Source organism: Triturus cristatus, chromosome 1_1 (genome assembly GCF_964204655.1).
Source record: "Triturus cristatus chromosome 1_1, aTriCri1.1, whole genome shotgun sequence".
Classification (NCBI taxonomy): Eukaryota; Metazoa; Chordata; class Amphibia; order Caudata; family Salamandridae; genus Triturus; species Triturus cristatus.
The window spans coordinates 303,563,202-303,577,220 of record NC_140579.1 but is presented as its reverse complement, the minus strand read 5'-3'; the positions used below and the strand labels follow the sequence as shown (position 1 = coordinate 303,577,220).

The 14,019-nt window shown below is 45.1% G+C and overlaps 1 protein-coding gene across 1 annotated transcript in view; it reads left to right on the top strand.

The window, feature by feature from the left end:
- The window catches only part of LOC146870158 (protein Wnt-2b-A-like), an 873,677-nt gene that overhangs the window by 620,756 nt on the left and 238,902 nt on the right, over positions 1 to 14,019 (top strand). The window contains exon 2 of the mRNA XM_085629181.1: positions 11,707 to 11,927. Within this exon, the coding sequence (XP_085485307.1) occupies positions 11,707 to 11,927 (221 nt within the window). The remainder of the gene's footprint in view (positions 1 to 11,706; positions 11,928 to 14,019) is intronic.

Genomic DNA, 14,019 nt, shown 5'->3' with positions numbered 1-14,019 from the left:
TCCCTGGGTGAGGTAACTCGTGCACTCCAGTGCCCTAGTGTGTGTTGGCCCTCGATTTACTTACCTTGTAAGTGGCTTGCTTGTAGACTTCCTCAAAGTACCCTAAAACGTTAAAAATCCAACCGCGACTTGCTCCATTGTAATCAATAGTGAACCCGCGGCTATGTTCTCACACTGCACACGCCTCTCGTAGGTCTTTTACTTACCTGCCTTGGGTGGATTAGTGGAGCCCCAGCGATTCTACAGGCCCTAGGCCTTGTCCCCTTGCAAGTCGACTTTCCTAAACCTCTTTTTTAGTATATGGTCTGGTACGCCCCTAGGGCCCCCGCCATATTTGTGCTTAACTTATTGTGAAACGTTGATATTTGAATGTGTTCCTGACTTCTGATCTCATAAAGGGCCTCATGTAGGTAGCTAAATACCGGTCGGTAACGGCCGAAATTCGGTAAATATGCCGTTACCGACCGGTATTGAGACAAGTGAGATGTAGGAGGCCAAAAACAAGTTTTCGGTAAATATGAAGCGGTAAATACCGATTCATAATTACCGAATTCTAAAATACCGATTCATATTTACCGAATACATATTTACCGAATCGGTAAATATGAAGTGGTAAATATGAATCGGTAAATATGAAGTGGTAAATATGAAGTGGTAAAACTGAAAAAGACATGTAGGAAAATTCGGTAATTAAGAAATCCATGAAATTCGGTAATTAAGAGTCGGTAATTAACACTGAGTGAAAGCAGGTGGTAACCATCAACAGAGCATATAAGCAATCCCAAAATGCAACAGCGTGGACAACATGGCCGCTCTGTATGTCATTGCAAGGCGCCTACGTGTTTACAGGCAGCAGGTCTGAGGATATGGAGACGGGAGGAACGCATCTACAGACAGCGCATCACACTCTTCCAACTGACTGACGCAGAGATACATGAAAGGTACAGGCTACACCCCCAAACCATCATGGACCTGATAAGGGACCTGCACCCACTCCTGGACCAGCCAACAAGAAGGGCGCATGCCATACCACCACATGTGCAGGTGCTCTGCAGCCTACATCTACTGGCATCTGGCAGTTACCAGGGGGTGATAGCTGCGGTGGGCGGTGTATCCCAGAGTTGCCTGTCCCGTTTCTTCAGGAAGTTCCTGGATGCCATGATGCAGAGAATGCACCACTACATCAGCTTCCCAAACACACAGGCTGAACTGCAGAAAACTAAAACTGACTTTTATTACATGGCACAGTTCCCCCATGTCATTGGCTGTATTGATGGTACACACATCCCAATCTGCCCACCAGCTGACACTGAGCACATCTACAGGAACAGAAAGTCCACCCACTCCATCAATGTGCAGGTAATCTGTGATGCAGGGAACATCATCACTGATATTGTAGCGAAGTTTCCTGGGAGCACCCATGACTCTTACATCTTCCAGAACAGTGGGATCTACACACGACTGATTGCCGGAGAATTTGGAGAGGGATACCTGCTAGGTAAGTAACAGTGACGCCCCATGAAACCTGCAAATCATAGTGTATAGAGGCATGTGACTGATGGTTCCCTTTTACTCACCTAGGCGACAGTGCATATGCCTGCCGGTCATTCATCCTCACTCCCTACCTACACCCATCAACCTAGAGTGAGAGACGATATAATGTGGCACATAAATCTTCACGCAATGTGGTGGAGCGCACGTTTGGACTACTGAAAAGCAGGTTCCGCTGCCTCCACAAGAGCGGAGGCGCACGCCAGTACACACCGATCAACTGCTGCAAGATCATTGCCACTTGTGCAATGCTGCACAACCTTGCCACGAAGAGAGGTACAGAGGTGGAACTAGCAGATTTTGAGGACAACGAGGATGAGTCAGGCCAGCCAGAGGGCAACGCAGCTGGAGTGCCAACTGCAATAGATGGGAGAGAGAGACGGGCAGAGATCACATGCAACTATTTCTGAGTAAGTAAGGGGACACAGCCAGTTGTGGTATGTGATGACGTAGTTTTAATGCGGCACTACGCCATTACAACAAGATCAAGCCAATCTGGCAACATAGCATATTTACAAGGGGTAAGTCCAGGGTTACGTCACCCATTGGGAATTGGCTACGCAGGGCTGCATCAATGTTTGCGCACACACGCTGCAGTGTGGGATGGCACGGATTGAGCATCCTCACTACTGCCAACCCCAAGCCGCCTGCTGCTCCTGCGTGCTTCTGGGACGGGGGGTGTGATGCTGCTCCTGCTGCTGGAGTCGATGCTCTCCGCAGCATCCCCTGCAGCAGTTGTGGCCGCCTGACTTGTTAATAGCACCTCAAGTGCACTTGTGACCTGCACCATCCCCCGAGACACGTCGCTGCAGCAGTGTGTCAGGCCCTCCTGCATCGACACAGAGCGCCGGCAGAGTAGAGAAGTGGCAGTTGCCAGACGGTTGAGTGCCCTGGTGTTAGTGTCCCTCCTCTGCCGTTCCCGGCGCCGTGCATCTATGTCAGCATCTAATTTGCTGCACAACTGCTGGATTGACTGGGACATGTCCCGAATGCCCGCTGCCATTTCACCCATCCCCACTGCCATTGTGTTGATGTTCTTGTCCATGTTGACAAATATTGATTTCATGCACCGTATATGCCTCCGGACTGACATGACTGCCTTTGTTTGCAGGCGCTGTTGTTTTAACATTTTGCCCTCGTGCCCCGAGAAGACACCATGGCGGTCAATGTTTGCTGGTGGACTCTGGACACGCGACCTGCGGCGCCCTCTTGCACCCGTCTGTTCTGCCTGTGAGGTGTAGGGCACAGTGGCATGGCTCCCATCCTGGGGCATAGTAATTTGCTCAGGGCCCCTGCTGTCGTCAGACGAGGTGTCTAAGGCTCGCAGCCTGGCGGCAGCACGCCACCTCATTCTCACATATGCAGGCGGTGATGTGGCCGGTGACTCAAACATGAGTGGCGATGCTGGCTCTGGGTGAGGTGATGCTGGCTCTGGTTGAGGTGAGGCTGGCTCTGGTTGAGGTGAGGCTGGCTCTGGTTGAGGCGAGGCTGCCTGTGTTAGTGGTGCGGCTGCCTGTGGCACTGCTCCCTGGGCTGAACTTGTGCTGGCCAGAGCTGATCTGTGCAGCCCGTGTGCCCTCTCTCCTGCAGCATGTCCTGTCCTGCGCGATGTCACATCTGTGGACAGAAATGCAACATCGGCTCAGTGTACCTGAAGGGCTGCATTGCAAGCATCACAATAAAACCATGTAACACTCTCACATTGTCCTCTGCCTGCTTGTGGCTAATGTGTGTAACATGCCTTGTTGTCCTGTGCTATTTACTTCATGGTTGGGGTTTCCCTGACTACATCTCCCAGAATGCATTGCCTGTCTGCACTAACACATGGACTGGAGTGGGATACTCATTTCACAATGGGGGATGTGGGATAGGGGTAGGGGGGGCTACATTGCTGTGCATTCGTCTTACCTTGTTGGGTGGCGGCTCTGGCAGAGCTGTCAGCATCCCCAAGGGCCACGATGCTCTCTTGCTCGATTGTGGCCTCCACCAGCTCCTCCAGTTCGGTGAGGGCAGGTGCCCTGTTGGTTCCACCTCCAGTCTGGCTGGCCTCCTTCTGGATTTCCCCCATCTTCCTCTTGGTTACAATCCTCAGGTCATACCAGTGCTTTTTGAGGACCTCTATGTCTCTGTGGGTCACTCCCACAGCATTGACCTGCGCCTGGATGGCCAGCCAAATATTGCGCTTTTCTGCCTCAGGCACTTGCAGGGACTGCCTCCCAAACAGCTTCTGGTGCTGCTTCACCATCTCCTCCACCAGCACCTGGAGTTCCTTGGGGCTGAATTTCATCTTCCTCCTCCTTTCCCCTCCATCTCTCACTGTCCTCTGCGTCGACATGATGTTTTTGTGCTGCACAAACAGGCACTGGCTCCCTGCCTCTCCTCTGCAATCCAAGCCTCTCCAGAGTCTGTTAATTGGGTGCACCTGCCTGGGTGTGGCCACTTCCTGGTTGGGTGGGGTGTGGTTGCACAGGATTGGCTGTTTCATCCAGTCATGTGATTTTTTTTTCCCGATTCGGTATTTACCGATTCGGTAAATTACACTTCGGTATTTACCGATTCGGTAAATACCACCTCGGTATTTACCGATTCGGTAAATTCCGATTCTTGATTACCGAATGCTACCGATTCGGTAAATATTACCGAATTATTACCTACATATAACTTACCGATTCTTAAATACCGATTCGGTACGGTTCGGTATTTAAGAATCGGTAATTTTTATTTACCTACATGAGGCCCAAAGAGATTAGTAGAGTGTGTCTAGAAATAAATACATATATATTTGATACATATACCTGTGTGGTGTCCTTTCATTTGGTAATTCAAGAGATTATAAGGTAAAACAAGCTGCTTTACATTCCTCTGAGACTTAACCTGAAGGCTGCTCTCCACAGCTACCACTAGGATAGCTTTCTTTAAAAGGTTGTCTTAAACCTATCTACCATAAGAGTCGAATTGGGCTGGTGCAAGGTGGCCACTTTAACTAGTGAACAGCATATGCCAGGCCAACTTCTCACAGTAACCAGTAGCAAGAGTAGATTGCACAATGACTTTTATAAATACTTACTGTACTGTTCAGTTTACTCACCGTTCCAATGAGTATACATTTCGATTTTTCAGAATGTATTTTTTAATCTCTTATCTCCTCTACTCGTTACTCCATCTTCTTCACTTCCCCAGTCCTACACTTTAATTTCTCCTTCTTGGTGCATATTGTCTCTCACAACTTTCTTTCACAACTTTCATTGCTTGCATCTTGCACCCTCTGTTACCTTCTCACTCGGCTGGTTTTAGGTCGCGACATCATGGTTGAAATATCGACCTGCATATATATATATGCTGACCTTTATATCGATTACCAAATTATAGTCAAAGGAACTGTAAATGTATTATTATTGACTCCGCCATGATGATATTTATGGAGTTGGTATTATTACTGCAACATATCTGCAGGCTGATGTTTTAACCTCAACATTGTTTACAACATCCTCTTTGCTTTGCTACTTTCTTAAATGCTCTGCTCTTGATCATTTCTCTGTCTTTATCAAGTCCTGCCTTCCCTGACCCCTGTCCCCTTTCTTCAGTCTCTCTTATTTACGACACAGCCGATGTTTTCCATCTTTCTTGCCAAAGTGATACTGAAAGGTAGGGCTTAAAGTGACCCGGGCACTACTGTAGAGGTGGGCACGAGTGCCAATGCTGTTCTGTAACGAAAATAGGGTGACTGAGTAACCACGTCAGTCCTGAACTTTGTGTGGTACAGTACCCAGGCTGATATCTATAGCAGGAAAGGTGATTAGTGCCGGGTAAGGCTGAATGACCAACGTTCTGCTAAGTGGCAGGAGTTAGAGGAGTTTGTGGAGTGATGTGTTCGCATAAACTCCTGTTACTGTCTCATCTTCTCCTTCACTATCAATCTGTCCTTTTGAACTTTTCTGTCACAACCTCCCTTTCTCTGACTTCTTTCCTTTCTTTGTAATCTCGAGATTGGCCTCCATTGTCGACAGGGCTCTGTATTTCTTTCTGCCTTTGCCCCCACGCCCTTCTGTTAAGTGGACAGAATCATTAATTTCTGTACTACTCTCACAATTAAAACAGCAATTTCAGAACAACTCACACAAGTAAAAAGAGTGTGACAGTCAGGGCTGCTGGCCTGGACACAGAAGAATAATTTAGATTACAATTTCACATTAACAGTATGTGAACATGAAATACATATCATGAGGTAGCAAGGATTTATTCTTATGACGCACACAGATTCACAATCATTTACTACAAAGCAAAACACAGAGTGGCAAAATAGATTAATACATGCAGAAAAATACAGAAAAAGCTACAAGCAAAGAAAAAGAGGAGAAATATATAGACTAAAGATATACATAACTATAACCCTTTACGATATGGAACACCCAACACACACCCGGCTCAGAGTAGACACTGTTCATGTATACACAAATCCATCCAAAACAGGGCTTTGTGAAGTCTAACTTACATTATTCAGTGGTATCCGCAACCAACCAAGAATCCAACCTCTCCATTACCCTTCCCTTGCCAACCACACCTTCACATTGCTTTACCAATTCTCTAAATTCTACTCCCTTCTCGCCCTTCAAAATACACCTTGGAATGCACCGTCCATCAGGTTAAACAATTCCTTTCTCACTCTCACAGCTGGTAAAGAGTTAGACATCTCAGATGACCTCTGGCAAACGAGTCAAGACAATTTAACCCTCACACAGCCTTCATTGGCAGAGGTTGAGATAGGTTTATTAACATCTCTCAACTGCATTTGTCATACATTTTCTTTCTTGCATCCATACACACCTCACTTTTGTATGGGTGCACCACCCTCTCATCAAAATAAAAGGATGTCCCTGTTATATCTGTGTGATGTGGGTAGTCCCATACAAATTCCTTTTTCGAAATCCTACAATCAGGCCGTGCACATAAATGAAATCCTAACCTCCTTTCTTCACTTTACTACATCACTCCTCCAATCATTTCTACAAGAAAATTAAGTGGATGTAAAGATTTTTCTTATTTCACATTTCAACTTATCTGTCATCCAAGACCTCTCTCAGTATCCAAACATTTACCTGCCAACAACTACCTCTTGCCGCTTGTTGGGCTACTGGTTGATTGGGGTGTGAGTCCTTATCAGGCAGCAATGACAATCCTAGTCATAGTAAGGCACAAGCACACCAACAATTAACCTGTGATCACCCTCTGGTAGCTTGGCACAGAGAAATCAGGCTTAACTTTAGAGGGAAGTGGAAAAGTATTTATGCGGCACTTCAAACATTAAAACAGTTTAAAACAACACACACAAAAAGACTCTACACCAGGTTAGAAAAATAGAGCTTACTTTTATAAATAAAACAAGACCAAACTGAGAAATATTCAATATGTAGTAACAGAGTTATGAATTTTAAAAGAATAAACTGCAGAATAGCTCTTAAAAGCATAAAGTGCCAACCGGGGATATCTGGTTGCACTGGACTGGGTCAAATCCAAAAGTTCAGACCGACCACAATGGAGCGTGGGTCAGATACAGTCAAGATTAGTCCTGCTGAAGGTTTACCTTCTCAACTTTTGTGCTTAGAGTCCCGCTTGCAGGGATGAAGTTCGCCAGGAGCAACAAGAGCTTTGCTGCCGATGGTCGACAGGGCCCAAAGAACAGACTGGGTGTTGCGGATGGGCAGACTGGAGCCTAATGGTTACGAGCAGAGATACTTGCTGTACGAAGAGACGAACTTGCAGGCACACGAGTTGGATTTCCAGGCGAGCAACAACGTTCCGGAGTGAATGGGCCCGTTCACATTCATGAAGAGCCCAAAAGCCTGACTTAAAGAGAACAAAGACCTCTTCCAAAAGCCTAGGGCCTGAGAGGCATCTCTTGAGGGTCAGGAGCTTGTTGAAGATGGGTCCAGGAGCTGAGGGGAGCCTGGTATCAGATAAGGAGGCCAGCAGATTAGTAATTTGAGTCACTCTGTGATACTGGGCTCAAGATGGGTTCCAGGTCCAGTTCTTATTCCCGGAGCAAGTGGACAGCAGGGCAACACAGCAAGGTTGCAGCTCCTTCAGACTAGAAGTCCAGCAGAGTGGCAGTTCTTTCAGCATCACCTTCTTCCTGGCACAGTATCCACAAGTCCAGAGGTGTACTAAAGTAGTGGTTTCAGAGCTCCACTACTTATACCCAGTTGTGCCTTAGAAGTGGGGGAGACTTTGAAGACAAGCCCTTGAAGTGCACAGAGTCCCTGTTCTTCCTGCCCTTGCTCTAAACTCAATACTTGGGGTATGTAGCCCTTTGTGTGTGAACAGGACACAGCCTGTTCAGGTGTAAGTGAGGCTGTGCCCAGCTCTCCCTCCCATCCTGCCAGGATGGCCCATCAGGTCACACCTAAACTCCCATTTTGTGTGGCTGTCTAGAGGGAATACACAAAGCCCAGCTTTCACCAACCCCAAACATGTGAGCTGGGACAGGCAGCAGGCACCAAATGGCTAAAGCAAGAATAAGCCAACTTTCTAAAAGTAGTACAGTAACACAAGAAAACCCATGGGACCAGGTGTGCATAATGCATTAAAGGAATAAGGGTCCCTATAACTCACATTTGTAAGTTTTACTGGGAAAAACAATTATGCCCTGACGCAATGTCCATGAGAAAAATTAAAGTCACATTTATTTAACAAATTAATCAAACTTGGTGTGTGGAGACACAAAACACAGAGGACACAAAATTATATGAACCAAAAACTCACGAAATATTGTGAGACGTAATAAAAAAAAATCTGATAAAAAAACAGGCTAAACAGTAACAAATAGTGGGTGTTTTTAACATCTGGAGAGAGAAAAAAGCTGGCCAGATCAAGGGACGAAGGGCAATCCAGTATGTTATGTAACCAATGTCAACTTCCTCGTGCAAAATTTCTGAAGGGATGCTTGCAGGAACTTTGATAAGGCCCCTGAGAAAGGAGTTTTCAACCACCTGCAGCTAGGGACATGATACATAACCCAAAATCTCACAGCCATAGCCGGGTAGTGACACACATTTAGCCTTACAGACCTATAACATCGCCTCTAAAATTAGTTTGGCCCAAGCATCTAGCTAAAACGGCAACCCCCACAGAGGCCGATTTAAGTTTTAGCGTGTTTTTCTTCATCAGTGGTTGCCAATAAAACCTGGAGTCTAAAAGAATCCCCAGGTAGCAAAAGTGCTCTACCCTAGAGATGGGATGACCCTTTGACACAAAGCTTTTTGACCTGCTATTCCTAGGTCCCACCACCATCACATGGGATTTTGGATGGTTTGTGGAAAGGTTTGGGCCTTCCATATGCCCTACATACAGCTCTATCAATCGTTGCAGCCCGTTGGCAGTCCAAGACATGAAGACAGCATCGTCCGCATATAGAAGAACTGGGAAATGGCGAGCACCTACTAATCGGACATCTAGATCTTGTTCCAACAAGGCCACCTCCAAACCATTGATATACAGATTGAAGAGAAATTGGGCCAAAATACACCTCTAACGCACAACTATATTCAATTCCAGGGAAGAAGTGCACTGCCCCTCTGATCCAAATCTAACCATAGTGAAAAGGTCCTCATCTAGGGTTGCAGGAAAGAAATCAAGGCCGGTTCGAGCCCATGGACCGAAGTACAGCCCACAACTTAGCTCTGTTGACACGATCGAAAGCCGAACTAAGTTCCATGAAGCCAAGTGGATCGACCCGCCCCTTGCACTAGTATAATTGTTTGTCAACAACATAAGGTTAAGGATTTGATCCACTGTCCCCTGGTCGGGCCTAAACCCATACTGAATCTGTGTGAGAATGTTCCCCTCACTAGCCCACAATGCCAAAGGATCCAAAAAAATCCTCCCTAGGACCTTAACTTTGCTGTCCACTTGGAATATAGGATGATAGCAGACAGGATCAGTCCTGTTCCCCTTCTTAAAAACTGGTACTATGATGGAGCTTTTCCAGCTAGTGGGCATCTTCCCTCTAGCGGCCGTGTTGAAGTGCTGCGTGAGCAGGGGAGCCCATAAATCCCCCTTGGATTTGAACAAATCCCCCAGAATGCCATTTGGGCCCAGGCCTTTCCCCTTGGGTATGGCTCGGATGGCTTTCTTAACCTACATCCAATAAAACAGTTCAAGCCTGGTTCTCTCCCATTCACATGGTGCAGGATCACTGCTCTCTTCCAAGTGATAGATAGCTCTAAAGTGCTGCCGCCACTCCTGTGGGGGAAAGATGAAGACCTGAGTACAGACCTGATCTGTGGCAAAGATGGGGTGATTCACAATCCACCAAAACTCAGCCACTCTGCTTTTCTTTCCCAAAACATAAAGATATATTGAAATGCTGAAGAGACACATTTGAAAGACTTTGGGTAAGATTGAACTTTTGTAGGGTTTGCAAATTGTTCCTTTAAATCCAGTCACTCTGGTTTTGCAATGCGCACACCATGATTACCGTTCACCAGAACTGAGCCATATAGATAATATTGAGCCTGCATATACGTGCCCATTTAAATGTCACATTTTAGGCCCATATTGGCTTCCGTAGTCAACAATGTTAACAATTTCTTCCACTGACTTCCACTGAAATAGTTCAGCTAATTTTTGTCCATGTTGCTTAAATGATTTTTCTGGCAAACTTCCTAAGAATTGCACTTTGACCAAACTACTAGATGGTGAGACAAGGCTACCTTATGGTCTTATTTGTTTTGCCTTGGTAAGCTCTACCTGTGATGTGCATGTTGTCCAATATTTGCAATTTTGTTTTAATAAAAATCTTTGGCCATTATTACCTCTCAGCCTTCAAGGTGGGTTTCTCACAATCCCTGTCACTCTGCTTTTCTTCCAACCTTTTTTTTCCTCTCCATCATGCTTTCTGTCACACTTCCATGCACTTTATTACATTCTGCCAATCCTGGTCACTCTCCCTTCCGGTCATTCATCCCTCCTCTCTTTCTCCTTTCTTCTCATCCAGTATTTCTTCCTTCCTCTTTTTGACAATACCCCTGTATCAGTCTTTTCTCCCGGTCTACATTTCGTAGATCTTATTTGTCAATGTATGCCAGTCACTCTACAAATATTTCTAACATCCTCTTTCACCCAATTCACAATTTTAATTCTGAGTGGATTGTGTGGGCAGAGGCACATTCTTTAAATAAAGTCTCAGCAGCTGTAGATACAAAGGCAGCTGAGTGTGTTATCTCAAGAGCAGAGGGAAAAAAGGTTGTTTGCTTCCTTTTTGCCATACACCAGGTATCAAATCTTGATAGTATCCACCTCTTAGAAAAAGGAGCATTACCACACTAGTCTCATTTGGAGCTTCATGACACCATTCATCACCACAAGAGTTGTTAACCATGTGCTGGACAGCGACATCTATAGGGTTATTTAATTCGGCGGGCCTAACCATGCCTAATTACTTTGGTCATGAGTTGACTGGAAAGAATTGACATAAATAGCAGCCACAGCCTATATTGATGAACAGAAATATACTAATAGGAGCCCTTGGTTATTACCAAAGTGGCATAGAGGGATAACTTGGTGTTCGCCTTTACAGCCACAAGATTTTATGTCTCTTATACCTCTTTGGGTGCAATAGAATGTGTCTAATAATTCTCAATCTAATAAAGAAGCTTCAGGGTCTAGCTTATGTTTCAGAGCGTATGATTATTGAACCAGCCACCCCTTTCATTAAAGCTATAACACTGCATTGTTCTATGCTTTATAACTTAGAACTAAGCGCTGGTATGGTTCACAAGAATATCACCTTGTTTGACCAGCTCCAAAGGTTTTGACTTGGTGGGGACATGTTACTAGACAATAAACCAGCAAATTGTATACATTTGCAAAACTGGAAGACGTTGTAGTCAGAATTAGCTATTGAACATATATATAAAATAGCAAGTCCTATGCGGCAGCAGCCATTCCCCTAGCACAATGGATGTTCTACCAATTTCAAATTTTCAAATTAAGAGTACAAGACAGTAGAAAAAGTGGATAGATACAAACGACATTATAATTTCTACTTTTTTATTTAGGCCCACATACTGTATATCATAGAGACCTAAATTTACGCATGCTATTTAAAAAGTGTAGTTCATTTCTTCTTTTTTTAATATAATTTTCCTTTTGTTGCAGGTATTTTGGGGCACTAGGTGCCAGGGTGATTTGTGATAACATACCTGGACTTGTGAATAAACAACGACAGCTGTGCCAGAAGCACCCCGATATCATGCAGGCCATCGGGGAGGGAGCCAAGGAGTGGATCCATGAATGCCAGCGACAGTTCCAGCACCACCGATGGAATTGCAGTACTATTGACAGAGAACATTCAGTATTTGGCCGAGTTATGCTAAGAAGTAAGATGTACCACTTATTTGCTCTTCGTGTCTCTCCATAGCTAACCATAGGAAATGTACTGCTATCTAAAGCTCTATTACCGTACAATTGATCAGTTATTGAATCGTCTACAGACGTCTATGCAGTTGGAGGCCAATTCAATAATTTCTCTGTGAGGACCGTTCTAGTTCATTTTCCTAGGCTGATGAAGCTTAACCTATTGCTTCAAATTTTAAACATTTAATGTGATGTCTGTGTAGAGGAGGTTGAGACAAAATCAGCAGATTTTCGAACACATTTTGACAATCTACATTCAGAAATAGTTGAACCATTCATTAGGGCCACGGCCTTTTTTAGCTATCATAAAACTTTTCAATATGGTGGCAAACAAAGTCAATTGAAATGCGCAAAGACAGGTACAAATAATGTTGATCTCCGCGGAAACGCAAGGCAAGCCTAAGATATAGAGTGGAATGCCTTTCTACAGCACGATGATTATATAGAGAGATTGCTGTTGAAAATCTTTTTAAAAGTGAACTCATTTCTGAAGTTTCAAACAATCGTCAATGTAAAAGACAGGTTGTGAAATCATCTAATTTTTTGGTTGTTCATATCTTGGTTAACGATCTGCCACAGAGAACCTCTAACCTCATGCAGTATCATATGATGATCAGAAAAAATGCTCACAAATGAAGCGAGACAAAGAGCCTCAGTAGATTCTTGCAGATTTTGGTTTTAGGAACAAAATATCTGAAATCTTTATTTTTAATGTATGATGTTTTAAAAGATCGAGATAATTTACACATCCTGTGTATTTAGGATTTTGATACAAAGTGTTATAAAATGTAAGCTATTTAGAATGATCTTATTGAGATAGAATTTAGGATAAAATGTGTATTTTGCTGTGCTTAAAGGATCAGTTGCAGGCAAAAGGAGAGGAGAAGTGTTAGCATCCTATTTAATAGTCGATGACCTCTCCTGGTATTTCCAGATAATTAGAAGCATTATCTCAAGTATTTCCATCTCAGTTTTTCTTAACTCTTGGGTCTTTGTAGAGGGAGTGAAAATACCCAGACAATGGATATCGTGCACCCTGTGTCTGGATACATCACTTGGGTGTGGCCCATTGAGGATGAAAAACATCTGGAGTTGCTTGCTGCCTTGTGTGGACAGTAAGCAGCTTTAAAGGTCTTCCATTTTAATGGATCACATCGGAGCAATGCTCAAAATCCTATAATTGCTTTGTGAATAGGATTGATTGCATGTGTGCTGCTATCTGACGATTATCTCAATCAGTCTTCTGACTTTAACAGCTGTTAAATCTTGAACTTGAAGAATTCAGGCTGATCTGTGTCTCACTGAGAAAGATCGGATTCTCCTGTTCTTTTTCACACCGATGCACAATTTATGTTAATAAATTTGGCCCAAATCATCAACAGATCCTATACAACTGGGAGGTCCAAGTACCAATGCTGATGTCGTTGTGCTTTTTATCTATCATCTGATTGCCATCTTTCTATTTTAGGAAGCAAGGGTATGATTTAGACCTCAGCGGACGGGTTACTCTATCACAACAGTGATGGATATCCAGTCTGCTGGAATATAAATTCCATAGGATAGAATGGTATTTATATTTTGGTGGGTGGGATAACCATCACCGTTGCGATGGAGTAACTCTCCCCCAAGATCTAAAACCGCCGGGGTCTTGCCGAGAGTGTTACTGGCCACACGGAGGGAGAGGACTACGCCTCCCACACTGCCTGCCTGATCCCAGTCGCGCCCGGAGGCCCATAAGTACCAGCGCGGCTCCCGCTTCGCGGGAACCGCCGGGGTCTTGCCGAGAGTGTTACTGGCCACACGGAGGGAGAGGACTACGCCTCCCACACTGCCTGCCTGATCCCAGTCGCGCACGGAGGCGCATAAGTACCAGTGCGGCTCCCGCTTCGCGGGAACTGCCGGGGTCTTGCCGAGAGTGTTACTGGCCACACGGAGGGAGAGGACTACGCCTCCCACACTGCCTGCCTGATCCCAGTCACACCCGGAGGCGCATAAGTACCAGCGCGGCTCCCGATTCGCGGGACGCGCGCGGGCGCGCGCGGGCACGCGCGGAGC